The sequence below is a fragment of the Phaenicophaeus curvirostris genome, chromosome Z (assembly GCF_032191515.1).
Source record: "Phaenicophaeus curvirostris isolate KB17595 chromosome Z, BPBGC_Pcur_1.0, whole genome shotgun sequence".
Taxonomy (NCBI): domain Eukaryota; kingdom Metazoa; phylum Chordata; class Aves; order Cuculiformes; family Cuculidae; genus Phaenicophaeus; species Phaenicophaeus curvirostris.
The window spans coordinates 30,014,030-30,041,654 of record NC_091431.1 but is presented as its reverse complement, the minus strand read 5'-3'; the positions used below and the strand labels follow the sequence as shown (position 1 = coordinate 30,041,654).

Sequence of the window (27,625 nt, the reverse complement as noted above, 5' to 3'; positions counted from 1 at the left end):
GAGATTGTACTAGTGGCTTGATATATTTAAGTCTGACTTTAACGTACATTATTTTTATCTTGAATCAGAGTGCTAAGTTTTGGAGCATATTGTTACATTTCAGCTTCAGAAATGAAAGTGAAATGCTTAGATAGACACAAATCTATGTTAAAGTGCAAACGTTTTTACATGAAGTTTTTTGAGGAAGCTCTCTTAAGAGACTGCTCTGTTCAGGGGAAGGGATTGCGTATTATGGGGCAGGATTTGTTGGCATTTTCAGTCTTCTAGTCGGAATTTCCTTATTTTCTGTGAGAAGACTTTGATATTATTTGTGATACATGATGTTCACAGTTTGAAGCAGATTGTTGATATTTGAATAAGACTGATGGTGCTGTCAAGGAGAGGATGTGACAAAAAGTTGGTCTTTATTGTTGCAATGCAATGCTTCAATTCAGCAAATTGTTAAGGGAAGTGATTGTTTTGTATATAATGTTCCAACTGATTTCCTTGACACATAGATCCATACATATCTTACATCTCCTGTCATATAGTGATGTACTTTGCAGGTTCAAGGCATAAAAGCCCTTAACAAGTACAAATGTGAAGTTACATTGCTTTGTGTAATGTTCACTAATTTGCTTTAAACATAAGCCATTGTTTGTGTATGAATAACAACAAAGATGATAATTTCCTCTTGGCAGAAAAAACTTCAGACAGCCAGAAAGAGCTCTTTACAAACCTGATAGTTAATACTATGTTAAGGTTACTTAAATACATGTATATGCGTAATGTGTGCATATAATATATACTTGTTGCATCTGTGGTTTTCTAAGTTTGAAAATACAAGCTCATATTGTTAGAAAACAAAGTAGATTTTATTATGTTCAGATTGCGGTGGTGTTTCAAAATACATTTTGAAAAGTACACTGCAAGTGAAATAATCTTCTTTTCTTTTTTTATGAATTAAAGAAATAGTTATTATTCACTGTGTTTTAACTTGCATTACCCGAAAGTATTAAAATGAAATATTGAAATAATTATTTGAGTCAAGGCGTTTCACGAAATAGGCTGTGACACTGGTTCTGATTGCAGTGCTGCATGTGATGAAGAGAGAATAGTGTGGTTCAGCTTCTTTATTAAAAAGAAGATAGATAATTGCAGAAGCATTACTGTGGGTAACAATTTGATAGAGGGCTGCTATAAGGAAGGAAAACAAAAAGTGGTTTGAGTCGAAAGTTCCTTTCTCTGGATGCTTCAGGATATTCAGAGGAGGACATAAGATTCCTTGGGAAGCTTTGTACTTGCATGGTTTCAACTGCAAATTAATGTCATTCAGAGCCTTCTGTGTCACTTTCTGTTCTCCAGAATTTTCCATCTGCTGTTTCTTTTCATAAAGGAGAAGAGTTCTTGGTTCGTTTTTCCCTCAAAATCTTGAAAGTGATCAAGCATTTAATGGACTGATTACTTGTTGGATTTCATTTTTGAGAAATAAGCTTGAATATCTTTTGTGCAAGATATTGAGAAAATTAACTACATTAACAAAAAATCTGCAGTAGATTTAGAAATTAGTTTTGAGGGTTTACATCAAAATGTAGTGTAAGTAAACACTTACTGCTTATTCCCTATACCCTTGAATGCACAAGATTGCAGTGGAAATGATGACAGAATTTCTTCTATGAGGCTGATAAAATCACTGTAGGGGCTTCTTATCAATGTAACGCAATCTACTGCAAATAAATACCATTCTTTTAAATATCTAATACAGATTCCATTATGAAGTAAGCATTTCTAGGCAAGGGTTTCTGCATAAGCACTTACCTTTTTTAAAACTAAAAATAAATATGAAACAACCTTATTATAAATCTGTAATCAATACAAATAAAGCTTAGCAGTTTAAAAGTTCCAGAAGAAAGTGGTAATCTGATGGACAATCTTTAGTTAGAAACTGTTCAAAATTATATCCTGCCACATCATAACATGCAGAAAATGAGAAGTTTAAAAAAAAAGCAAACCACAGGAAAAAAAAAAAAGAAACACCAGTTAAAAAAAACCAATAACAAACAGACCAGAATAAAGTGCGGAGAAGAATCACTGAGTATCAGTAGAGCACTCTTGAGTTAATAAGCTCTCAGTTCATTTAATCTATATTTCATTGTGCTGATTTCATTGAAATAAAGTCTCTTTTTTACTGTTTGACTTAAGATGCAAGATACAAGTGGTGAAAGCATTGTTTTACTAGTTATTGTTTAAAAAGATGTGATTGCTATCTATTTAGGAATAAAAACATTTGGGAGCTATTCTGAGTTAGAAGGAAAACTATGATCATATTTCACACACCATTTAATGTAAACATTATATTTGTTTTGTGCAATTTGGGGTTCATGTTCTAACATTTCAAATAAATTTTAGTTAAATAAAAATAAGCTCCAGCAGAAAATGTGGTTTTCAAGGTGAACTTGAATTGCAGTTCATACAGTACAATAATTGATGATGTAAGCGTAAAACTCTTCATGTGATTTTGTTTATGTCAGATTTCTTCTGCGTTGTATTTGATGTTTGTGCAGCCTTTCAGGTTAGCATGTGTAAGCTGATTTAAGGAAAAAAAAACAGAGTTCAGGCAAGCCAGTAGGCTGTTCAGAATACCTCTTTGACTAACAGGCATAGTGAAATTCAGCTGGAGTGAGCTTCACTTCAGCACAGTGGCATGAGTTTTTGCATTGCTTGAAGCTCTGGAGTTGTTTCCATTGTAATACAGAATGGGTTAACAGATACTTTCTATAGATAATGTTTATTGCACGATGTAGAACCTGACCTTCCACAGAAGTGAATGGAGGATAACTTTTCCTGTGTTTTTCTGGTATTTGAATAGTTTGCAGAGGCGTGGTAACTGAGGTTATTTAGCTTCTAGAAAAGTGGCTAGCCAGTGCTAGCTGAGCTGCATTCACTAGCCATGACCAAACTAACTCTCCTGTGAAAGTGCACTGATTCTGAGGCAGTGGCTTTGCTGCATGTGTGCAAAACTATATGTATGCGATTACTCTTGACTGTGATTGTCATAGATCACAGCATTTAAAATGTTCCAGGGCTCCGTGTACCTGGGACTTCATTTAGTATGGTGCTTTAAAACGGCTAAGGGGCTTGAGCGCAGTTTATTGGGAAAATATCACTGCGGCAGGTCCTCTGCAATGAGGCAGATTTCATGTTGCCTGCTGAATGGCTAGGTGACTGCTTTTTATTTTTAATGAAAGATGTGCTGTCAGAACTTTGTTTCTGTTCATCCAAAAGTTATACCTGTGTGCTGTCTGTTTATAACATCTATTGAATAGCATTAAAGAAAAAACCTGTACTGAATTTGTCATCCTGTCTTCAATCACTTTAACAATTTTAAACACATGAAATGGTATTCCTGAATACCCTATACTATGCAGGCTGTTACATGTTCAGACCCAGAAAGGCATACATACTTGCACATCTCTTTAGATAGATAGGTAGATATGACTTTCTGTTCAGTGCCTGGTCCCAGTATTTGCTTGTGAAAGTTCTTGTTTCTCTGAGGCTTCCCAAAAAGCAGCACATTCCATAAAAATTCCTTAGTTCAAGGGTCTTGGGATGGGTTTATACAACAGAAAAGTCCCAGTCATATGGGCTGAAATTTTTACTGCTAAGTGACTTTCTCAGGATAATTTTAGTGATAATTTAGATAGAAATGAAGGCTATTAAAAAAAAAAAAAAACCAACACAAAAAAACCCCCAAACCAAACAACAAAACCCAAGGAAACACTACCAACTTTTTGGTCTGAGAAGATTGCTCGACTTTGCAGAGGACCTTATTTTTAAGGAGACATATTTTGTATCCAAAATCTGATTAAGCATGATCAAGTGATAAAGTCATAGAATAGTTTAGGTTAGAAGGGACTTAAAAGGTCATCTAGCCTGACCTTCAAACTTCTTCAACTACATCAGGTTGCTCAGAGCCCCATTCAGTGTGACCTTGACCTTGAACACTTCCAGTGATGGCACATCGACAGCTTCTCTGAGCAACCTATTCCAGTGTCTCAGCATTGTAGAAGGAAAAAAAAGATGTCTTCTTTATATCTAGTCTTAATATGCCCTCTTCTAGTTTAAAACCATTACCCCTTGTCTAAGTGCAACAGGTCCTAGTAAAAGTTTAAGTATTGAAAGACCATGACAAGGTCTCCCTGGATTCTTCTCTGCTCCATGTTGCAGTCCCAACCCTCTCAGGCTTTCTTCACAAGAGAGCTGTTCCAGCCCTCTGATCACTTTTGTTGCCATCCTCTGGACCTGCTCTAACAGGTTCCTGTCTTTCCTGTCATAAGAACGCAGTACTCTGTCGACCTGCTTGCAACGCTGCTTTTGAGGCAGCTCAGGATACAGTTGGTCTTTTGGGCTGTGAGCGCACGTTGCTTGTTCATGTCCAATTTTTATCTACTAGTGCCTTTTAAGTTCTTCTCTGCAGGGCTGCTTTCAATCCCCCTCATCCCCCAGCCTGTATTGATACCAGAGGATTTCCCTACCCAGGTGCAGGATCTTGCACTTGGCCTTATTGAACCTCATGAAGTTCACATGGGCCCACTTCTCAAGCTTGTCCAGGTTACTCTTGATGGCGTCAAGTATAGGGGTGTCAACTGTACCACTCAACTTGGTGTTACCTGCAAACTTGCTGAGGGTACACTTAATCCCCCTCTGTCATTGATGAAAAACAGTGCTGGTCCCAATATGTACCCCTGAAGGACATGTAATCAGTCTTCATCTGGACATCAAGCCATTGACCATTACCCTCTGGATGTGACCACCAAACAGTCCACCCATCAAATTGATATCTCTCAAATTTAGAAAGAAGGATGTTGTAAAGGACTGTGTGAAAGGCCTTACAGCAGTCCAGATAGATTACATCCATAGGTCTTCCCTTGACTACTGATGTGATCACTCCGTCATAGGAGACCACTATGTTGGTCAGGCAGGACTTGCCCTTGGTGAAGTTATGGCAGGAATCTGGGATGCATCTCGTCAAGTCCCATAGACTTCTATATGTTCAGGTTCCTCAGGTGCTTATGAATGTAATCTTCTCCTACAGTGGGAGGGATTTTGCTCCCCCAGTCCCTGTCTTGCAGTCCATTCAGTTGAGAAGTGTGGAAAGGGAGGCTGGTAGTGAAGATGAAGGCAAAAATGTTGGGTCTTCCACATGCTTTATATAGATCTTTTTCTGGAGCTTGATAACGACGTTTGTTTCTGTTTAGGCCTAAGCATTATTTTCTTTGAATTGAGAGGCAGAAGTCAGGCTTTATGGCAGAAGTCTTAGGCCTTTTTCTGTGCTCTCAACAGCCCTGCTGTAGTGCCCACAACATGACAGTGTGTGGCTAGCTGGGGAGCACCCTAGCACCTTGTGGAGATTCATGGCTTATAGGGAGTGTGAGGGAGGAAGACACAGCTCCACTCAGGACTGGTTTAGCCAGAAACTGGACTTCAGAAGGAAGCAGAACTGGAGAAGAAATGGGGATTTGGAAATAGTTGCATTAGTTTTTTAGGTGGAAAAATTTGGTAAGCAATTCTGGAACTGAAAAGACGAGACATTAAGGAACCAGCAGCTAAGGAGGAAGTGAGAAACGCCTGCTGAAGAGCCGTGGCAGTAGGGAGAGGACTGGTGCTGACCTGTGAATGAGCAAATGGGAAACAGGGCAGGGCACTGTGAGAGTCCAAATGGACAGATGGTACATAAAAAATGATGTTTGATGGGGATAAATCAGAAATTACTATGGGCAGTCCTTATAGAGTTGGGAGTAGACTAGTGTTTTTTTTAAAGATCTAGTTATGGTGGAAGAGGAGTGTCATTTTAAAATTTATTTCATTTAAGTGTTTAATTTATGTTAATTCCCAAGTGGGCACAAATAATTAACTTTATTTATTCTAATTAATGTTGAAATTGAACTTTCTTATTTTGATATTAATTAGTCCCACATTTCAGAATGCTCCCATACAGGCATACTGCAAGTCATAGAATCATAGAATGGTTTGGTTTGGGTTGGAAGGGACATTAAAATTCATCTAGAGCCAACCCCCCTCCCATGAGCAGGGATGCCTTCCAGTAGATCAGGTTGCAAAACCTCATCCAACCTGACCTTAAACAATTCCAGGGATGGGGCTTCTATGACTTCTCTGAGCAATTTGTTCCAGTGCCTCACCACCCTCACAGTAAAAAATTTCTTCCTCATATCTAATCTAAATCTCCCTTCTTTCAGCTTAAAACCATTACCCTTCATGCTGTCACTGCACTCCCTGGTTAGGAGACGCTCTACTGCTTTCCTGTAGGCCCCTTTCAAATACTGGAAGGCTGCTCTAAGGTCTTCCTGGGAGCCTTCTCTTCTCTAGGCTGAACAACTCCAACTCTCTCAGCCTCTCTTCATATGGGAGGTGTTCCAGGCCTTTGATCATTTTGGTGTCTCTCCTCTGGATGCTCTCTAGCAGGCCCATGTATTTCCTGTGCTAAGGGCTCCAGAGCTGTACTCAGTATTCCGGATGTCATCTCATGAGAGCAGAGTATAGGGGCAGAATGACCTCCCTTGACCTGATGTTCACTGGTTTTTTGATGCAGCCCAAGATATGGTTGACCATCTGGGCTGCATTTGCACAGTGCTGGCTCATGTTGAGATTCTCATCCACCAGCAAACCCGAGTCCTTCTCTTCAGGGCTGCTCTCAATCCGTTCTCCACCCAGCCTGTAGTTGTGCTTGGGATTGCCCCGACCCAGGTGCAGGACCTAGCTCTTGGCCTTGTTGAACTTCGTGTGGTTCACATAGGCTTACCTTTCAAGCCTATCAAAGACCCTCTGGATGGCATCACTTCCTTCCAGCATTTCAGGTGCGGCACACAGTTTAGTGTCATCGACAAACTTCCTGAGGATTCTTTCAAAGCCACCCGCTGTCCTTGTCTGACAAAGATGTTAAACAGCATTGGTCCCAATACCAACCCCTTAGGAACACCACTTTTTATTGATGTCCACTTTTACACTCAGCTGTTGATGACAACTCTTTGAGTGTGACCATCTAGCCAATTCCTCATCCACCAAGTGGTCCATCCATCAAATCCACATCTTTCCAGTTTAGAGACCTGAATGTCTTGTCAAATGCCACATTGCCCTTCTTTTGTCAGGAGTCTCAACCCACTCTACATAGTGTTTGATATTACTGCTGGGAAATTTTTCTGTTACCTTTTAAAAGCAGAGAAATGTGGTATCTCGCAGCTGAAGGTAGTATACCTTACATGTGTCCTTAAAAAGTCTGCCATATATGGTTCCTTGTGTTGATCCTCAAAAGAAAAAAAGAGCAGGGGAGACACACAGGAGATCATACAGGGATGTATAAAATCACAGAATCACAGAATAACCAGGTTGGAAGAGACCCACCGGATCATCGAGTCCAACCGTTCCTATCAAACACTAAACCATATCCCTCAGCACCTCATCCACCCGTGCCTTAAACACCTCCAGGGAAGGTGACTCAATCACCTCCCTGGGCAGCCTGTTCCAGTGCCCAGCGACCCTTTCTGTAAAGAATTTTTTCCTAACGTCTAGCCTAAACCTCCTCTGGCGGAGCTTGAGGCCATTCCCTCTTGTCCGGTCCCCTGTCACTTGGAAGAAGAGGCCAGCACCCTCTTCTCTCCAACCTCCTTTCAGGTAGTTGTAGAAAGCAATGAGGTCACCCCTCAGCCTCCTCTTCTCCAGGCTAAACAACCCCAGCTCTCTTAGCCGCTCCTCATAAGGCCTGTTCTCCAGCCCCTTCACCAGCTTTGTTGCTCTTCTCTGGACTCGTTCCAGAGCCTCAACATCCTTCTTGTGGTGAGGGGCCCAGAACTGAACACAGTATTCGAGGAGCGGTCTCACCAGTGCTGAGTACAGAGGGAAGATAACCTCCCTGGACCTGCTGGTCACACCGTTTCTGATACAAGCCAAGATGCCATTGGCCTTCTTGGCCACCTGGGCACACTGCTGGCTCATATTCAGTCGGTTGTCAACCAACACCCCCAGGTCCCTCTCCTCCAGGCAGCTTTCTAGACAGACTTCTCCTAGTCTGTAGCACTGCATAGGGTTGTTGTGCCCCAAGTGCAGGACCCAGCATTTGGCCTTGTTAAACCTCATGCCATTGGACTCAGCCCAGCGGTCCAGCCTGTTCAGATCCCTTTGCAGAGCTTCTCTATCCTCCAGCAGATCGACACTTCCACCCAGCTTAGTGTCGTCATGTTTGTTTGGAAAAGATCAAATGTTGTTTGGAAGAACAAAATTGAAAGGTGCAGCACTCAAACAATAGCTGCTACTATGTGCAATCTTGCACAAAACTGCACAGTATAGATTGCAACATTTTATTCCAGCTTTTTATGTATTTTTCTGTATGTTTTTCCATTTCATGAGCGTATATACTGGTGCTGTTCATAATGAGATTTTTTTAAAGAGTGAAGCTTGCCCAAAATATGTTGTGTGGATTGCAAATGACATGTTCTGCAGACATTGCTACCAGTGTCAAGCCAAATTTAACTCTGTATTCCATAGCAGAGATGTTAGAAGGGCTTAAAATAAGGCCATTCAAACATATTTTCCAGGAGTTTCATTCTTAAGTACAGATGAACTGTTTCAGCTTAATTAAAAAAACACTTACAGCCTTAGCAATATGAACAACTTGCTGGGTAATGCTTGTAAAGGGAAGAGGAATAAAAATCTTGAGCGATTATACTCAATTAAAAATAACACTTTATATTAGGATGTTTTATGTTATATTAACAAAGGTGATATGACAAGTACTGCCTTTATATAGAAATATAAATCATCATATTGCTACAACAAAGAAGATTAATATGCATGTGAAATGAAAACTGATCATACAGTAGTGTAAAGTGCAGGATCATTAGATGATGCAATAGAAAATAAAAAATATAGCTCCATAATGCAAAGAATTCATGAAATTCCATATTTGTTTTGGAATCTCTAATGTACATTAAAAAATTATTTTCTACTTGAGGTAACTAAACTGGCTGAACAGTCTATTTTGTCTTTTTGATCAAAGGAGTGGGAGTGGTCTGGATAACCTGATATGGATGTGAGGGAGCATGAAAACAAGGAAGATTATTAAGTATAATCCCAACAATAACAGGTAGTACGGTAACGTGAAGAAGGTATTGTCACTTCCTGAAACTGAAGAGATGGGTGAAATATAGTCATAACTCCCTTTGGTATTCTCTTCACATAGAAGCTTAGAAATATTTTATTAAATATTAATAACAACATAAAAGACCTTTGGTCTTATTTTCATTTTAATTAGGCAGGATATATATGCCATTCACTTTGAAGCCAAATACTTCTCCTTTGTATTAACCTGCAGGGGGTACTAGAAAATTGAACCAAGTAGCATTTAGCTATTTCTCCTCCTGCCATGAGATAATTAACATCTACTCTTTAGGAAACTCTCTTAGTTTTCCTGATCTCCATTTGCAGGTTTCATATTGACTTCTAGAGTTTGAGGGGTTTGGTGTGAAATGCTGTCTCAGCCCCTTTCTTTTAAATTGCCAGAACTCAGGAAAGTTATTAAGCTTCAACTTAGATTGCTGAACATATAAAGGAAGCTTAATCTCCTAATGAAATCGTGTTGGAGAGATAAAATAGATAATTATTTCAGGAGGGAAACAAAGCTATGTATAATACTCTGAACCCATTTTGTTTTGTGGTGAAAGGCAACTGAAAAACCCAAGAACTTTGTAGTAGCTGTTATGGCTAAGAAGAAAGGGAAGTTTTTTGACACATAAAACCAAGGCAGGAATTAATACGAAGAAGACGAAGTAAAATTAAGAAAAGTCAATTGTATGAAGTCTTGCATTTCTAGACTCTTGATCAGCTGCTTATCCAACCTGCCTGTGTCTTACAGAGGTTTATCACTCCATGTCTGAAGCCTAAGAATCATCTTGAATAGGGCCTTGGATCCTGAGGCCTCTGTGGGGGAGCTCTGAGGAGCTGCCAGTTTCCTTGGCCAGCCTGTTGGTATGGCTAATACCCTTGGGCATCTAGTTTGGCCAGAGTTTGATATACTTTAGCCAACTGGCCAGGTAGTCTTATGCTTCTTAAGTCTTAGACCTAACATAGTTTGGCTGGTCAATCTCCCACAGAGCTATAAACTAGCCAGTCTTACAGTCTGTGGGGCTGGACGCTTCTTATGCCTAAGCTTTCTCAGACTGAAGAGTCTGGTGGACTTCAATAAGTTTTGTAAGTTAACCAACAGGAAACAGAGCTGCTTTTGGAGGAAACCCACTATTGTTTCATTCAATGAAAACAGGTGTGTTTATCCTGAATATCTCACTTACTGATGAATTCACATTTTCTAATGGTTATTGGAAAAACTGTAGCAAGTTTGACTGTCACTATAACGGCCCATGACTAAAATTGTCTTCTCTGTACATATGCATTATGAAACATGATAAACTGCATCATCCATTTTTTTCATTAATATCGTCCTCCACAGAATAAGTGGTTCTTATTTAATTAGCTAGTAGTCAACATTTTTTATGGTTTGTTACCGTATTTTGTAAAGTGAACATCACTCCCTGTTTTCTATATATTTTTCAGCCTCGTTTGGGGGACATGATTATTCATTTTTCTATATAAAAGTACATGAAGGTAATATTTCATCTTGCAGGAGTGCTGGGGAAATACATTTGAATAGTATCTGTGAGACACCAATGCTATGGTGATATTAAAACATTTATTTGTTTGAAAACTTCTGTGAAATGAAAGAATATAAATAGCTATATCAACAAGGTAAAAATCCATCAAACGACAGCTTCTTTCATCTTCTGATTGTCCCTCATTTTTAGAGAAAAATGTTAAGGGTTTAATAATCCCTTCCTTTCCCTTTTTTCTTTTTTTTTTTCTTTTTTTTTAACAAAATCAAATTAGTCTGGCTGTGATAGAGTGAGATACTTTTCATGTGTAGTTTATAAATTATAACAGGTATAATCAGGTTTGTAAACTTAGGAACTTCTACATTTGCTGTAACACATCATCTTAGGTTGCACCCTTCTGCTATTAGAAAAGCCAATTTAGCCTGTTAAATAGCGGTTGCCAGACTTGGACTAGGAATGGCCACAGAAGTTGCAAAATAGTTTCTGATGTATCACACTTCCCTTGTTCTCAGATATGAATGTAATGTGTTAGAGCTAACTGAAAATATTAAACCTGTTTCATACTGCTAGAGCAGTTGGTGTGGATTTGAAAATGTTAATGGTCAATCAAAAGAAATCTGCCTTTCAACATGGGAAGCTGTAAGAATATTAGCTGTTAGTAAGGGGGAAGAAGCAGGTAGAAAGAGTGTTTATGATACTGTGTACAATTTTTTGCCTTTTTTGTATCAATAAATGAATTAAAGCAGCACACATACACACCCTGAACTACTCAGTTATGAATATTACAAGTAGATGCTTTCTGTGCTTAAGAAGTGTGACTCAACGGTTTTGAGGCATAGAAGATAAAAATATTACTCGTCTTTTCTACTAAAAAGAATAAGCAAAAAAAATTATCGAGATTATTTCTTCCAGAGATTCAGTAACTGACTTTAGGAATATTCATGTAAAATACAGTCCTGTATAAAGTTGGTGTATAAAAGGGAATTTCTGATATTTAAATTATATTGTATAGTTGCCATCATTGCACTATAGAACACTGATGGCTTTCTTGGAAAGCACAAGTAACCCAACTCCTGGCCTCGTAATAAAGATAGTATAAAGCTTTTGAAGTCTTCAGGCTCCAGTAAGATGTTCCTAAACTGCCATGGATTTGGGAGATAGCTAGCAATGACTCTTTAATCAAGTAGGTGGAATGCTGCCCGAGAAGGATCAAAGGATCTGCATGTAGGAGTGCCTTGAGAGATCCAAAAGTAGGAGCAGCAACCAGGCTGTAGCCACATCGAGAAGCCCAAAGGGGCTTCAGTGGTTAGGTAGGCTCACATCAGAGTGGTCCTGCCTGAAGAGCACAGTGAGGCTAGCTAGTGAGAATTGAATGGTACGCCCTATGTTGTTGATCCTTAGTGTTTATTACAAACTTGTCTTAACGACCTATGTTAATTAAAAGATATTTCAAAATTCTTGTAGTAAATGCAGTGTTTCTGGCAAACTGTCCTAGCTCTTGCTGCTGATGCAGATTAGCTTCTTCATTATATCCTGCATATGTATTCCTAAATGTCTCTCTTCCTAGAATTAGGATGTAGGATGTGAGGAAAATAAAATTAATATCTGATTTCTTTGATCTTTAAAACAGTAAAGGTCCAAGGAAGCCAACTCATCTGTGCATGAGTAGGTGACAGAAGCATCTAATTAGCACCAGCTTCTCCATCTCTAGGGAAACACTTGCCATTGCATACAGTCATTTTGCATTGAATGCTATAAACAGTGACTTCTCTTCCGTATTGCTGTGTCACAGCAACAGGTGAAATACAAAGGGTATTAATATAATTACTGTCCTTAGTATTTTAACAGTCTGACAGCTACAGCCTGGGAATAATAATTCATTTAATCTCTTCCTTTGTTGATTTCCTGTCAATTATTGGCTTTTAGGTTTTTTTGAGGACGTACAAATTGACTAGAAAGTGACAGATCTTTTCATTATGGAAAAATTTCTGAGTAATTTCAAACAATAAAATGTTAAAATACCATTTTGCACTTATCAGGGTAGATCCACAGTTGCACAGGAACTATCCTCATAGAAAATCTTTCCCACATACATTTGAAGTTGTTATTTATCTTTATACAAAATTATATGCATATTAAAGTGAAACTTTAAAATTAATTTAGACTGTAATATCTTTAAAAGGTCTGATTCTCAAATGTTAACACTTCGTGTTAAATGAAATAGTATCTATAAGTGAGGAAAGAAGAGTAGTTTTAAACATACCATCTGTTGTCTGGCCTTTTAATAGCAGTGTCACTCAAAACAATGTGCTAGTGCTACCTACCCTCTCTCAGTTGCTGCTGAACAGCAATATATGGAAGCAAGTATCAGTCAAAAGTAATAGAGAGATGTGATTTCCTGTTAAGGAAATGAACAAATAAGCAGTTTGGATCTTCTTCCAGCTGCATTTGTTTATGTTGAGTAGCCTTTCAGTCTTTGAACACGTGGTCTTTACTGTAGTCTGGAGGGTGTCTGCTGCTCTCAGTATAGATGAGTAGTGACTGAATCATATTTGTATAGTGAATACAGAAGTTTTCTCTAGAGCCTGTAAGGGATTATCCTGGCTTTGGAAAATTAGCTTCTCTACCAGCCTGTGTCATAGGCTTCTGTCCTGGTATGTTCATTTCACTCCAGCTGCAGTATCTTTGTTATCAGTGTTTTAGTTTTTATTTTAGTGTTTTGTTAGCCAATCTGCAGGTATCGAGCATGCAAATCTGAAGCTGAAGTCACTAAAGCTGTTTGTGTCTCTGAAAAAATGAAGTCTTTCATTGTTTCAAGCTAGACATGCAAATATCCATGTGGTCAACATTAGCACATGGGGAATATCTTATGACATAGATTGAACGCATGTTTATATTTACAATTATGATTAATTTAATTGTTAATTTCTAATGTAAGTTTTAATCTTGCAGATAGGTAATGTACTTACAAGGAACAGCAAATAATGTGACATTCGGAATACAAATTAACATGCACAAGTAAAAATAATATTTCAATTATTCATGTGACAGAACTTCTAGTAACAGTGGTGGCTGTTTCTTCACATATCAACTATTACTGTCAAATAACATATAAAAGGTTAGTGTGGGAAGTAAAAGCAGAATGTCATTCTGGCACTCCTAGGTAGCGCTACAAAATCAAACAGATCAAGAATTTGGGATTATTTTTGAAGATCAACTTTGGTATCTCAAATTCTAATTTACTGAAAGTTTGCTTTTTGCATTGCAAATTGTTAGGTTAATGCATGCTGGCTCTGAACAAAGGCCATTTTTTTTTTAGAGCATGTTTTTTTCAAATCAGTGTTACAGACATTATCTTATATCCTAGGTACTATGCTGTGTGCAGTGTGGCTGTGGTGTATGGCTGCCTTATCTGGGAGGACATCCTACTCGAGGTGAAAAATACGCTTCATATGTATGAATTAATTTTAGATATATTTATCAGTAGAGAGAGCACTCTGCTTTCTTGGGATTTGACAGCGGAACCAGACAGGGTTGTGCCCTCCTACAGTCTTGTTGGCTTTGGTGTTTTCCTTGGGCTCCCATTCTATTAGCCACTGATTGTCCTTTTCCTTAGTGCTGATCAAGTCGAAGTATTTCAGGGATGAATAATTTCAGAGGTAAATTCTTAAAAACCTATTACTTTGTAACAGTTGAAAACAGGTTAATTTGATAGTAGTCAGGATGGGAGAAAGAATAGGGTTAGGAATAGGTTGGGGGGTGTTGTAGAGTGATGGATTTTGTTGCTGTGCGGAAGAATAAAATAGTAGATTTCCATATGAAGAGCACTGAAATGAAGAAATTGTTCAAGTCAGTCTCTCATAAGCCATGAAGACTTCATATTTAATCATCTGGTTTTTGCTTTGGTTGTTGTTTCCTTACTTCATTTCTGTCCATTAAAACCTAAAGTAATTGTCCCAGTTTGGGACTTCAGTCTTGTTCAACACACAAATAAAAATAGGATATTACTGTGGTATTTAATTTTTCTGTATTCTGCTTGGCCTTGATAATGATGATAGTTCTTTTCGTGTTTGGATTTTTAGTCCTCATTTTCACGTGACTCAAACCTTAGCAGTCCTAGTCAATCCAAAACTGTAAGAACATGGAAGTATAATTTTTTTAAAGAAAATACAAGTTAAATAACAGTGTTTACCTAATATTACTCATAAAGCCTACATGATTCGTAAATTATGATCATACAGAGCAGTGCTGGTCTAAACCTCCTACCTGTTGTTACAGCTGAGTAATGACTTGGTAAATGTGTGGGTGTAATTTTGAAACTGTAAAATGCCTTCTCTTGGGCCATTAATTTCTATCTGCAGCAAGATAAGTTATGTTTTATGTGTATATACTTCTAAATTTTGTTTAAGTTCACTTTCTGTCATTGAATTCCCTAATAACAGTAAGACCAAGTTCCTATCTGGAGTAATAGGAAGGCACATGGCCTTACCCAGTACTTATGTGTGCTCGTGTTTCTTGCATTTAAGTAATAAGTGGATCAGTTAATAAGTAGATGAGTAAATAATTTCAGTTTAAAAAAATAACGGAGATTATGTGTGCAATGCTGAAAACTCAAAAGTCCTGGGACTCCACGGGTGGTAGTGCAGATCTGTGCTTGTCAAGTGGTGTTTAGTTTGGCAGTGGAGTTCTTGCAGTTGGTTGTACCTTGCTTGTGACAGAAATGTGGAGTAAGCGTCATACACCAGATGAAGAATCCATTTGAAGCAGAGGCCGTTTTATAAAATCAGGTTCTCGATGCATATTGTGATTCTATTCCTTTCACATATATAGCCATCTGCTGGGAATCCATCTTCTGTCTTTCTCAATGTACAAGATTACTTACATTGAAAATAAATTAGTTTTTCTAAATTACCTGACAACTTCATCTTTCTGTACAAAAGCTGTGATTATTTAACTGCTTGTGAATTCTGAAAATGTGTTTACACTTTCTCTCATCATTGTAAGTGTTTGTAGACCTTTAAGCCAAATACTACATTCTTCTGATTCAAGCTGCTGCCTTCAAGCCACCCACACATGGCGGTTCGATATATTCTAGGTGTTTTTCAGATAGGTTTTTAAATAACCAGTCCACAGATGCAGAATCATAAAACTACTTGTGAAAGTTAAGGGCTGATTTGCAAATTAAGTTGATAGTTTTGGAGCTGGGGTTTGCCATTGCCAGGTTGGTGGAGGCAGCAGGTTATCCTGTTTCTTCAGCCTTGGGTGTGGTTGTGCCTGATGTACCTGCAGGGCTTTCTTCAGCTTGACTGGCAAGCCAGACTTCTGTGAGCCCTTTTGGCAGCCTACTACTAAATCTCACTTCAGTTTATCTTCACAGTCATCACAGACCCTGGGGCAACCTCTTGAATCAGCCTCAGGCCACTGTCTCAGGCTTTCCTCAGGTCTCCACTCTGCTTCTCTATCTATATGGCCAAGACTTGACAGTGGTCTTGCCTAGTACTGGCTCTTTGTCAGCTCAGTGCTTTTTTTTCCCCTTGCAGAGATAATGTTTTGTTTCTTTTCTCCTCCATCCCATTTTCACCCAGTCACTTGTGTCTTTGTTGATATCCTTAACAGCCTAAGCTGGTTTCAGTTGTTCATCAGTTAGGTGTTTTTTGCTGGTGAAGGGCTGTTCATATTTTCTTTTGTGAAAGGGTTTGGGGTGTCTGAGACTATAAAGATTTGTACCTGGGTTTATATCATCTTGGTAGAGTGTTTAGGCTTTTTTAGTATTTAATATTTTGAAAATTGCTTAGCTTAGCAATGGATGATAGGTATTTCAAAAGTGGAAAATATGTTTGTTACACAGATTTTAGAAATATGATTTACATGTCTGAAAAATATTACATTAAAATAATAATTTTTTCCTTGTTAGTTTATTTATGGGTTCATATTGCTAAGGGTTCAGTATTATGAACAGCAGGTTTCTGTGTTCAGTGTTTCTAGAAGTTTAAATGGAAAGGAGAAAAGTTTATACAGCTTTCTGCAAAAGATTCGCAGGGATACGTTTGAGCCATTTCTTGACTGGCTCAAATAGTTAGGAAGTTTGTGGCTGCCAAACTTTGGTTTCACCACCATTGTAGACCATGTCTAATACAACATTAGAAACATACTGTAGTCTTTAATAAAGAAACCTGTAAGCCTGTTGGTTGAATTAATCTAACACTAATCAAACAAAGTTCATTATAGAAAGAATGGGATAGAAAGGCTCATCTTTACTGGACTTCATCAACAGGATTATTATTGAATTAAGCTTGGATTTTTTGTCAGAACAGGATTTTTTTTTCCAATATGTTTTGACAGAGCCTTGAGCTATGAGAAACTACTAACTGTAGATATTCTTTGCCAGAATGATGAATCTATTTCCAGTAAGCTAGTTGCTTCATCTTGTTGGATATACTCTTGGGAATTTAGCGCGTAATTCCCTTAATCCAAACCACTTGTGTACATATTTTGTAATTGATGGATTGCTGTCAGTAAATAAATACTCATACAAACCCAACTATTTGTTAAAGAAAAAAATTACTGTTTAACAATTTTCATACCAGAACTTTGCAATCTTGTATTTACTGTATCTTTTCACATGAACCAGTGTCATCTAAAACTGCTGTTTATAATTATTACAATATTGAATATATACCATCTCAGATAAGAAAACATTTACATTGCAACTGCATTTCAAATACTTTTATCAACACAGTGAGTAATACCAGATCACTAGTTCTTGAAATAACATCTCATTAAATTTGTGAAGATGAAACAACTATTCTTCCGTCGAGTTCTGCTCTACATTTAGATGAAATGTCTTGGTTAAGTAATGTCTTTGAAGACTGGGTGTTACTTCCTTTAGCTCTGATTATAGTTGGCAGGTATTATATGTACTTTGTCTGCTACCAAAACAGAACATCTATCTGCAGCGTACTCTCTGTCTTTTCTTCATAAATGAATGTAAATCTGGTGTGTTGGATGTATTTTGGTGTGTTGTTTGCATTTGACTAACTGGGTCTTACTGCTTTTGTGTGTGCATATATCTTACTCCTACTACTGAATATATATGATTGATGCACTGAACTGTTGGCTTCTGTTCCGTGAATATTAATCAAAGAATAAGCTTCTCTGTTTAAAGGCTCTGCAGCGTAGGAGGCAGCCAAACAACGTAGACTATAGTCTGCTTTTTTTGCCCTTTAATCATTATTGTGTAAGACCTGGCAAGAACACTTTTTTCATCTATAAACACTATTTCATGCTTAAACATATCCATTGTCTGGTCAAAGTTATGAAATATTGTTGCTTAATTAAATTTTGTTTTCAACATTTCCTGGTAAAAGCGGTAATAGAAAAGAGAAAACATTAATGGAGGGGGAGATAATTAAGTAGGAAAAAACACTAGGCACCGGAAGCAAGTAAGAAGCAGAAGATGTGGAGTCAGTAAATTCAGCCTTATGTGGTTTCAGATCTTTTGAATTGGACAAATAATTTTCTTTAATCAAAAGCCAAACCTGATACTTTTCTAAATTCCATTACTATCTTGAAAGGTATAAGTTATGGCTAAACTGTTCCTAAAAGGTAGACATTTTCTGTGTTCTGGTGTGCACTTAAAATGTGTGGAAAGGCAGATGTTGATAAGTGCGTTACAGCTTTTCTTGGATGATAAATAAAAAGGTCTGTTCATTATTTAAAAAAAAGTCAGTAAATGTTTGTGATGATGGAGGTACAACTCAGTCTGACAGGCATCAAGCTTCTTGAAAATACAGCTCACATTTTTATGGCACGTAGTTCTGTTTTAAAGGTTGATAACTACATCTTTAGTCATTCTCTGTGAATCTCACCAGTGAGGCAGCTCAAGCTAATGAGAATGCTTAAGATTCAGAGTTTATAGTGTTTTACAAGTTTTATTTCAGCCTGCCTGTTGTCCCCTAGCCCTGTCCCTTTCATAAAACTGCCTTAGAGTAGGGACTTTCTCTGAATTTTGCTAGTAGCAAGATTTTCCCCTTAGCACTAACACTGACTTAGCTGTACAACTAGCAGAATTAGCTGAATCTATTTCACAGGAGTTCCTCTTGCTATTGTGTGTTCCCCCTAAACACTAGAACAATCTTCCTAAAACCCTCTCAGAGTGATAAGACCACAGAGAATATCACATTATTTGTATTTACTAATGTTGTTGTTCTGCAGATTTTAACTGTTATGAATGTAAGCATTTTTTTAATTCCTCTAGTTTCAGCCCAGAAAATATTTCTCATTTCTTGTAATAGGTTAGGATTTTGTAATATTGTAGACAGTTATAATGCAGAAATGTTGTGTGTTGTAGTGTGCTCAGGTCTGTTTTATGGAAAGGAATACTGAATAGTACTGAAGCTTGTGATTCATAAAAAGCAGTAGTTGAAAGCTGAATCATTGAATCAAAAAAACCTTCTTGTTTGTTCCCAGTCAGTTTATTTGTCTCAGAGATGTATTTAAAGTACTTTCAGGAATTGTCAGTAAGATAACTGAATGGCTTGGCTTGGCTACTGTTATTTAGTGGAAATTAATCTGTTTTAATAGTAGAGCACACATTTATCCAGTATTGTACCACCTCCCTTGAAACACCTCATATAAATATTCCTCTTTAATATAGACATATACTTATTTTTTTGATATGATAGCATACTCTTGTAGAAATAGCTGTTTGGAAAGAAATTTTTGCTTACAGACTGTATATACATAAATTGAATATTTGTTTCAGATCCATGGTAGGCCTTACCTGTTTTCAAAATCCTTTCTCATGGTTAGAGGCTGTTTACACTCTTTTAATTCATACAAATATCTGCTTCTGTTATTTGAATCGTCTTCTTCAGTTTTGATGATTATTCCTTCATTCTCATTGTTTGTCAGTTCTGGACATTTTAATTATTAGTTCAACTAAACAATCTACACATGTTTGGTCAATGCAATTACTGCTTTTTGACCTTCTGAAAAATGCTGATCTGCCAAGTAAGTTTTTACTGTAGTAAAAAAAAAAGCTAACTAAACTTAGGGGCTTTTCTCTGTAGTTCCACACCTGACATGGTCCTTTCCTAGTGTTTGTAATCAGGCTTTAAAATTTTAATAAGAATATGAAAGTAAGAAGAGACTAAACAGTGGCTTTTTAAAGACCTTCTCTAGTGGTTTTAGTGTTGTTTATGTGTAAATTTTTAGTGTCCCTAATATATGAGAATTTTAGCATGGACTGTATATTAACTATATTGTTAATATATAATAGTCTATATAATATATAATAGACTATATAATAGTCTTTTGGGGTGTAGTTCTTCAAAAGTGCTCATATTGTGGTGATTAATATCATATACATATACAGATTGTTACAAAGAAGAAGAGTTTTTGGATGTGGTAATTAGTGGCAGGTAGTTTTTCTTCAACTTTTGGCTGATATGAGTAAGGTAACTTTTCTGTGATCAGCCAGAATCTCTATTATACCTCTTTTCAGTTGTTTATGTGGCTTTCTAAGAAGCAGAGCAGTTGGCTTTGGTTTAGATGGACTTTCAAAACTGAAGAAGGCATTTAGGAATGCCTTTGTATGATAGTTCAGTTTCTGTATGTTCATGTAATTGTTTATGGAATTAAAAATGAAAATATTTGAACTGGACAAGGCATTTATATTTGTGGTATAAATGAATGGGAAAATAAAACCTGCATTTTGTCTTTTTCCAAACTTTAGGAGGGACACAGCGATTACCTCGCACAATTGGAGTTTCTTTGGCAAAAGAACTTATCTTCTCTGCACGTGTTGTAGATGGTGACGAAGCAAAATCAATAGGATTGATTAGCCATGTGGTAGAACAAAATGAAGCAGGGGATGCTGCATACAGAAGAGCATTAGCTCTGGCAAGAGAATTTTTACCTCAGGTAAAAAAAAGTTATTTTGATTTTAGTTTTGATTTTTTACCAAACTTTAAGACTTAAAAAGAACCATCTGCATTAAGAAAAACTGTCATGAAGTTATTTATTAAAAAGCTATTCTAGTTAGGTGGAGAGGAATCAGAAGTTTTTTTCTCGTAGTTTGAGTGGTGTGATGTTGTAATTATTTCATAATGAAGCATGACAACTCTCTCAGTCGTATTATTATGATATGGTCAGTGTTTATATTGTGGATTTTGGCTTTCAAGTTTTGAACAAAGCACAGTGTAAGCTTGGGGTTTTTTTAGCAAAACAGTTATCTCAATACATTATTCTCTTGTTGTTGAACACTTCGGAAGAGAGGCAAAAAGGTTCATATGTAATTGGACACATCCAGTGTGACTCGTGTTCTGAAAACATAACATTTACTAGTGGAAAATTTTCTTTCTGTCCTTTGTGTATAAGCTTGATGAAAGAATCATGCTCTTACTGCCATTCATTCTAAGTAACATCTTGCCTTAGTCTTTATGAAAGAATTGAAATGAGATTTCCTGAATTCCTATGCTTTACAACTTGAAAGTTCTAGTAAGAAGTTTTAAGTATGACTCTTAGATGAATCTTTGTGTCAGCTGATTGCAACCTGTTCACGTATTGCCTTTGACTGTAAGCTTTTTGTTCAGAGTGGGAATGTGAGTTTGAAGATTTTGATAAAGTCACTTTTCAAGTGACTGAAGGATCCCAGGTAGCAAATTTATAGGATGGAGAAGGAGAAAATAATTAGTAAACCACTTTATTGGATCTCAAATGTTAACAGCCAAATTTTTTAATCGAAAATAGAAAATGCTACAGGTTAAAAATGTCATTTCATATTGGTTTTTTGTGTCTTCAGTATGCTCATAGAAAGACAAACATGAAAAATACAATAAAAGTTTTACAGTGAGTCTGGAAGATTGATTTATAGTTACTACTTTGCTTTGGAACCAGCCCAAAAGCACTTTGCTTTTCCCAAAACAGCAGGCAGCTTCTCTAGAGCAATGTCTGAACATTCAGAACCTGGTGCTGATGGGTAGGCATAGAACTGAGATGGTTCCCCAAGATGTCTTACGATTCTGTGGCAGGAGGAGAGTAGAAATCGCACTGTTTGCTAGGGACCTCAGTTGCTCACAGAGTGTCATCACTTGACTGGTGCAGGCTTTGCAGGAGCTTATTTTAGGTTTGAAGTTGCATCAGTTAATTTTGTTTCATTGTTGTATCTTTCCTGTGTCTCCGTTGCATGATGATAGGGACATAAGATTGACCTTGCAAAGACCTATAATGATGTCTCTTAAGGTGACCATTCTCAGTCTTGTTTTGAAGGGAGTTGAGCAAGCTTGAGAACAGTGGACAGCACCTTTGCAACATAAACCCAAACCAATGCTTTATTTAGGTTATTTTGAAAACATTGTGCTTTAACTTTTTTGCAATATTGAAACTGTCAGTTTGGAAGCAGATGCCTACTGTAGTGATATAATTTATTATGTGTTTGACCTATTTACTCTAAATTAACTAAAAGGCCAAAATCTAGAAGAATGCAGTATAGAATCCTAGAATCATAGAATGGTTTGAGTTGGAAGGGACTTTAAAGTTCATCTAATTCCAACTCCCCTGCCGTGTGCAGGAACACATCCCACTGGATAAGACTGCCTAAGACTCCGTCCAACCCAGCCTTGAACACTTCCTGGGATGGGGCATCCACAGCTTCCCTGAACAACCTGTTCCTGTGCCTCACCACCCTCATTGTGAAGAATTTCCTTGTAACATCTAGTCTAAATCTTCCGCTCTCCAATTTACAGCCATTCCCCCTCATCCTGTCATTACAAGCCTTTGTAAAAAGTCCCTCTCCAGCTTGCTAGTACTTCAAGTACTGGAAGGTTGCTGTAAGGTCTCCTTGGAGCCTTCTTTTCTCCAGACTGAACAAACCCAACTGTCTCAGCCTGTCCTTGTATGGGAGGTCATATATGAAGTGTTGATGTGCAGTTTCTTCAGTGCATAGTCTTGTAGATTTTTATGACATGTAAAGAAGGTTCTTCTTTCATTTTAGGGACCAGTAGCAATGAGAGTTGCAAAACTGGCTATCAACCAGGGAATGGAGGTAAGGATCTTTACTTCCCATAAAAGTAAGCAGAAGTCAGGCTGGCAGCATGTCTACTATGCGGATTTTTTTTCTAGAACTGTTTTTAGTTTCTTAGTGTATGCTCCTTCAAAATCTATTTGGTGAAATATTTTAAAAACATGAATTGTAGTTTTTTTATGTCTCAGACTCCTTAGATTAGAATTGATGCTGATTTCTGTAATGTGGCTTAGTAACCTTATCTATATCCAGAAGTAATGCACTCTGCTAATTACTAATACTAGAAAGTAGGCATAAACTACTGTGAACAAGTTGTTTTTCGAATGCCAGGTGGAAAAAAAACCCTCAAAGTCTTACTCTGTCAAGTCTGTCAATGCTCTCAGTGTTTAGTAACTAATAAAGTTACAGGCCAAGAGGCATGTTATTTATTTTTAACAGTTTAAGTAGAGGTTAGTGTTAAAATTGTATCTGGAGTCTTGTTTCACATTTTATTCTTATTGCCATTCCTTATTGAACGCTATTGACCTAGCTTTAAAGCTTATTAAAATCCAGCCCTGAGCACGTCTGGACATGTGTTTTACTTTAGGCTTGTGAATCATCTGCTGAGCTCAGCAAGAATATTCATATTTAAAGTTAAGCACATGCATAAGCTTTACACCAGGACACCTTATAGCTCAACCTGGGACCAGGGAAAGGGGGTAGTACTACATGCAAACTTGAATCCAAAAGATGAATTTAACAATGGTCCTTTCAAGAGCAGCTGAGTTCAGCCAAGCATACCACCAGTAACTTTCGGTCTTGAAATCAAACTTGGATGCTGTTGCGCTGTTGTTAGATTTTTACAGCAACTAATGATGAATTCAAGATTTATTTCAGTGGTACTCAAGGTTCAAAATGCGACAGGCTAAATTATCTAGCAATCAGGTATAGTGTGGACAGAGAGATTAGAATCATGATGTTGATAGAATTAGGGACAGTGGGCTTAGAAGGACTGTGAATGATCATGTAGTTGAATCTTGAGACCTCAAGACAAGATCTACTGTATCAAAACCAGTTAAACCAAATATTCATTTAAGCAGTTGTTACAAACCTTCCATAGCAGAGATTTCACAGCTTTCTTTGTTAACCTGTCCTGTAGCTTATCTCTCCTTGGCAAATTGCTTGTGGTACATGGCCACAGTAGCCATGTGGAAAGCTGGTAATTTCTGCAGCAATTGATGCTTAAGACAGGTGGAAAACTAATGAGGAAGGGAATTCAGCCTTTTCAGCTGTTCAGACCACCTCACAAAAAAAAAAAAGTTATTCAAACTAGTTGATGATACAGGATGGCCATTGGCCTCATTTCTAATCCCTTTGAACTTGAATTTATGTTTACTCTGTGGCATGGGATCGTGTTCTTGTATGACATGGGGAAGATGACTTATTTCAGAACAGTTTTTAAATATCATGCAGCACATTAAATCTTTTCCCCTGTAGTAAATAAACTGATTACAGATGTGCAAGTAGCTAATGTTTTTTAGTCCAGATTATTTGTAGTAAAGAATATACATTGTTTTGATAGTGCATTATGTACTAATTGTATCACCGAGGAGACTGTTACAGAAACCCTAACCACTCTCACCACATGGCAGTCCAGTATTTCTGTAGTAAAGTAGGGAAGAAGAACTTTGCAGAAGTGTTTTAGTAAGTGCCATACAGCAACATAGTGTTTAAGTTGGCTGTCAGAAAATAATATATAATAAATATGCAAATATATGCTTTTAAAAACCATCATATTCTTTTCCTCAGGTCGACTTAGTAACAGGCTTAGCAATTGAAGAAGCTTGTTATGCACAGGTATGTAACAGTGATTACAGAAAACTCCCCAGAAAACAGGCTTTATTAGTGCCTGTTATGAAACATGCAGAAATTTAACTAGAAATTGCTCTATGATTTCTTCTAGAAATATTTTGGCATTGTTTTTCGATGTTCCTTCTATTTACTCTGGTTTTGTAAGGAATTTAAGGAAAAAACATCCCCCTGCTAATACTGTTAGGGTGAAGATAGTGAAGCACTACCAGCCATGAACCTAGCCAGTAATGCACTGTGATGCATCTAGTACAAGAGCTGCCTTACTTTGGCTTTGTTTTGGTTTAATGTGGAATAACACAAAGGGCACTTGGCTAAGATATGCCACTAATGGCATCTGTGCTAGCCAACAGAAAATTGAGACAAACTTCTTTGCTAGCCAAACATGGGAATTATTTGAGTTTGTGTGTTCTTGGACTTTTTGATCATGGAAATAAAAGCGTCAGCATTAGATGCTTAATATTCAGACCCCCCAAATCTCCCCCTGCCCCAAACAGGAAAAAATCCCAAACAAAACCAAACAACAAAAACCCTGAAGAGTTTCTCAAAGTCATAAGTTTGAATAAAAGATACTCCTGCTTCTTCTAAATTGTTTCTCAGCCTTATATTGTGCCTTTGAAATATCTGGTACTTTCCTGTATCTGGCTAGACATTTCAGGTTTTATTTTTTTGTTGTATTACGTGTGCATCGAAGAACTAGGATTTGTATGAAAATATTTTTCTTAATATTGTTTTTAGAATCAATAACGAATTGTTGCTCTGCTTATTGCAGACTATTCCAACAAAAGATAGAATTGAAGGTCTTCTTGCATTTAAGGAGAAGAGACCTCCTCGCTACAAGGGAGAATGAAAGAAGCTGATGCCTTTAAAATACAGTGGGATAAAAGTACTACTATAAAGACCATTAGGTGCACTTTGCATCCGCACCTGGAATATTGCAACCACCAAAGTAAAAGCAAATCATACTGATGTTACAGCATTTTGAATTTGTCCATATTTGTTCTGGGCCCATATAGAAATGTGTGTAGACTCATAATAGTTTCTGAAGGTTGGTCTCTGTATTGGCAAAGTCACAGGTTCAAGCAGCGTTTTTTAAATTTCGTATGTATGAAACATAGCATTCCATGACTGAAGAAGCTCTGTAAATTATTTATATAGAGAAAACCTATATGTGATATTAACTATAAACCTGTTGTTTCATTTTATCAAAAAAGAAGTGACCACTGAACACCAAAACTAGGAAATTGTACCAAATATCCATTAAAATTATTCTGTATATCAGTAAAAATCTCGTTTGAGTATTCTACCTGAATATATACATTACTAATAAAGGTAAAGAAACCGAGAGGGATTGTTGTTTGGAAAATGTTAAGCTTTATTTATCTGACTTACACTACTCTGAATAACATGAAGTTAACTTTAGCACCTAATGATATCCTTGTGATGAAGTCATTGCCATTATATTAATTTAATTGTATTAAATGAAGACACTTTTGAGGCCAGCCTTTAATTATGCATTCTTGTATGTTAAACCTGGCTTTTACTTGCATTCTTTCAACATAGCGTCTGATCATCACTGTTGCTGTGGAAGAACTTTGCTTCACTTGCCTCAGTTACTTTTGATTTTTGATGATTGTATTAAAGGTTGTTATGCAGGGATGCTGTTAAAGAAACTAGAATTCTCCTAATGTCCAGAATATTGCTTTTGCAAGTCATAATAACGTATATTTATACACAATGGGGATCACATTGAACTGTTCTTTATTCTGTGGCGGCCTCAGGGTTCTTTTCATACATTGAAAGAGAAATCTAGTAGGTTACGAGGTGAGAAAACAGTTGTGATTCATACTATATATTTGCTGTGGACATGGCATATATAGCAAATGCCTGGAAATAACCTCTTAGAATGTATTTTTGTTAACTTGACTGGAAAATAAACATGGCTTAACAATCAGAAGCTGTCTTTTTATATGAAAACAAATTTCTTTGTGTTTGGTTACCAATGGCTTACAGAATTTGTGCATGCTCTGTCTTTTCTGCAACATTAACTATGGTCACCGTCCATATCTTTGATGATAAAGCAACTGATCACCTGAAATGACATGACAAGAACTCATTTAAATTCATATTTAGACATATTACATGTAAATTGATTGTAACTGGTACAGCACACACTTTGTTGAGTGGTAAACTTGCTGAGTTGATCATTTAATGCACAATAATTTGCAAATACAGTACCAGTGCTTATTTTGATAGTCATATAAAGCCTAGAGGGTCATTTTCATGTTTTTTGAAATGCTAACATATCATTTTTGGTTTTACTGAATAGGAAATAATTATGTTAATAGGAAAGAAAATATTAAGTCTGTGCTGATGGTTTTCTATTTCATAACTTTGATACACAGTCTGGTTGTTGAGCTGCCTCTTTTTCTAACAAGTGCTGATTAAGTAGCTTCTGTGAATGTCTGTTTAAAAAAATCTAATAAGTTTAGATGCTGTGACATAAGACTGTGGATTTTTGCCTTTAACTAGTAGTTTTGATCTTAGAAAATAATTTTTCTGTCACAGTGGTATTTCCATTCCTTTTCTCAGGTGAAGATATGGTCATATTGTAGCAATTCGAGTCCCTTCTTTGAAGTCAACAGTTTGAATATTATTACAAAGTGAGTACCAGTAGCACAGTTTTTCAACATACTTTCTAGTGATGGAATTCTGAAGGAATTACATTTTAGCAAAAGATGTGTTTAAAACTTACTGGCTTTGTTATTAAGTGACATGTTATGATGGCTGTAGGATTCATGATTAATAGCAGTATTGGAAGTTTGCTTCCACAAGAGGGTGATTTGTAACAGAAATGCTCCTGTAAATGTTGACTTTCCTTACAAAAGTTATGATCTGGCAAATCCTCCTTCAAGTGCTTAGGCTCAGCTGTTTCCGTTCCTGATAAAGTGAAGCTTTTCTCTGCAGTTCCTCATAGGTGAGTGAGCCCTGGTCCCCACTGGATTCCTGAAAGGTTATCTCATAGTCCCTAGGCATAAGCAGCTTTTTCTCCTGTTACTGCTGAACTCAAGTGGAGAGTGAGTCACTCTGCACTTCT

The 27,625-nt window shown here is 37.1% G+C and overlaps 1 protein-coding gene across 2 annotated transcripts in view; it reads left to right on the top strand.

Annotated features, from left to right (window-relative positions):
* Nucleotides 1–26,485, top strand: part of AUH (AU RNA binding methylglutaconyl-CoA hydratase) — a 106,727-nt gene extending 80,242 nt beyond the window's left edge. The window contains exons 7-10 of one of the 2 annotated variants that reach the window (XM_069879927.1): nucleotides 20,392–20,579; nucleotides 22,651–22,701; nucleotides 24,469–24,516; nucleotides 25,301–26,485. In XM_069879927.1, the coding sequence (XP_069736028.1) occupies nucleotides 20,392–20,579; nucleotides 22,651–22,701; nucleotides 24,469–24,516; nucleotides 25,301–25,378 (365 nt within the window). In that variant the 3' untranslated portion in view covers nucleotides 25,379–26,485. The remainder of the gene's footprint in view (nucleotides 1–20,391; nucleotides 20,580–22,650; nucleotides 22,702–24,468; nucleotides 24,517–25,300) is intronic. The other variant, XM_069879926.1, reaches the window with a different exon arrangement.
* The last annotated feature ends 1,140 nt before the right edge of the window (nucleotides 26,486–27,625 follow it).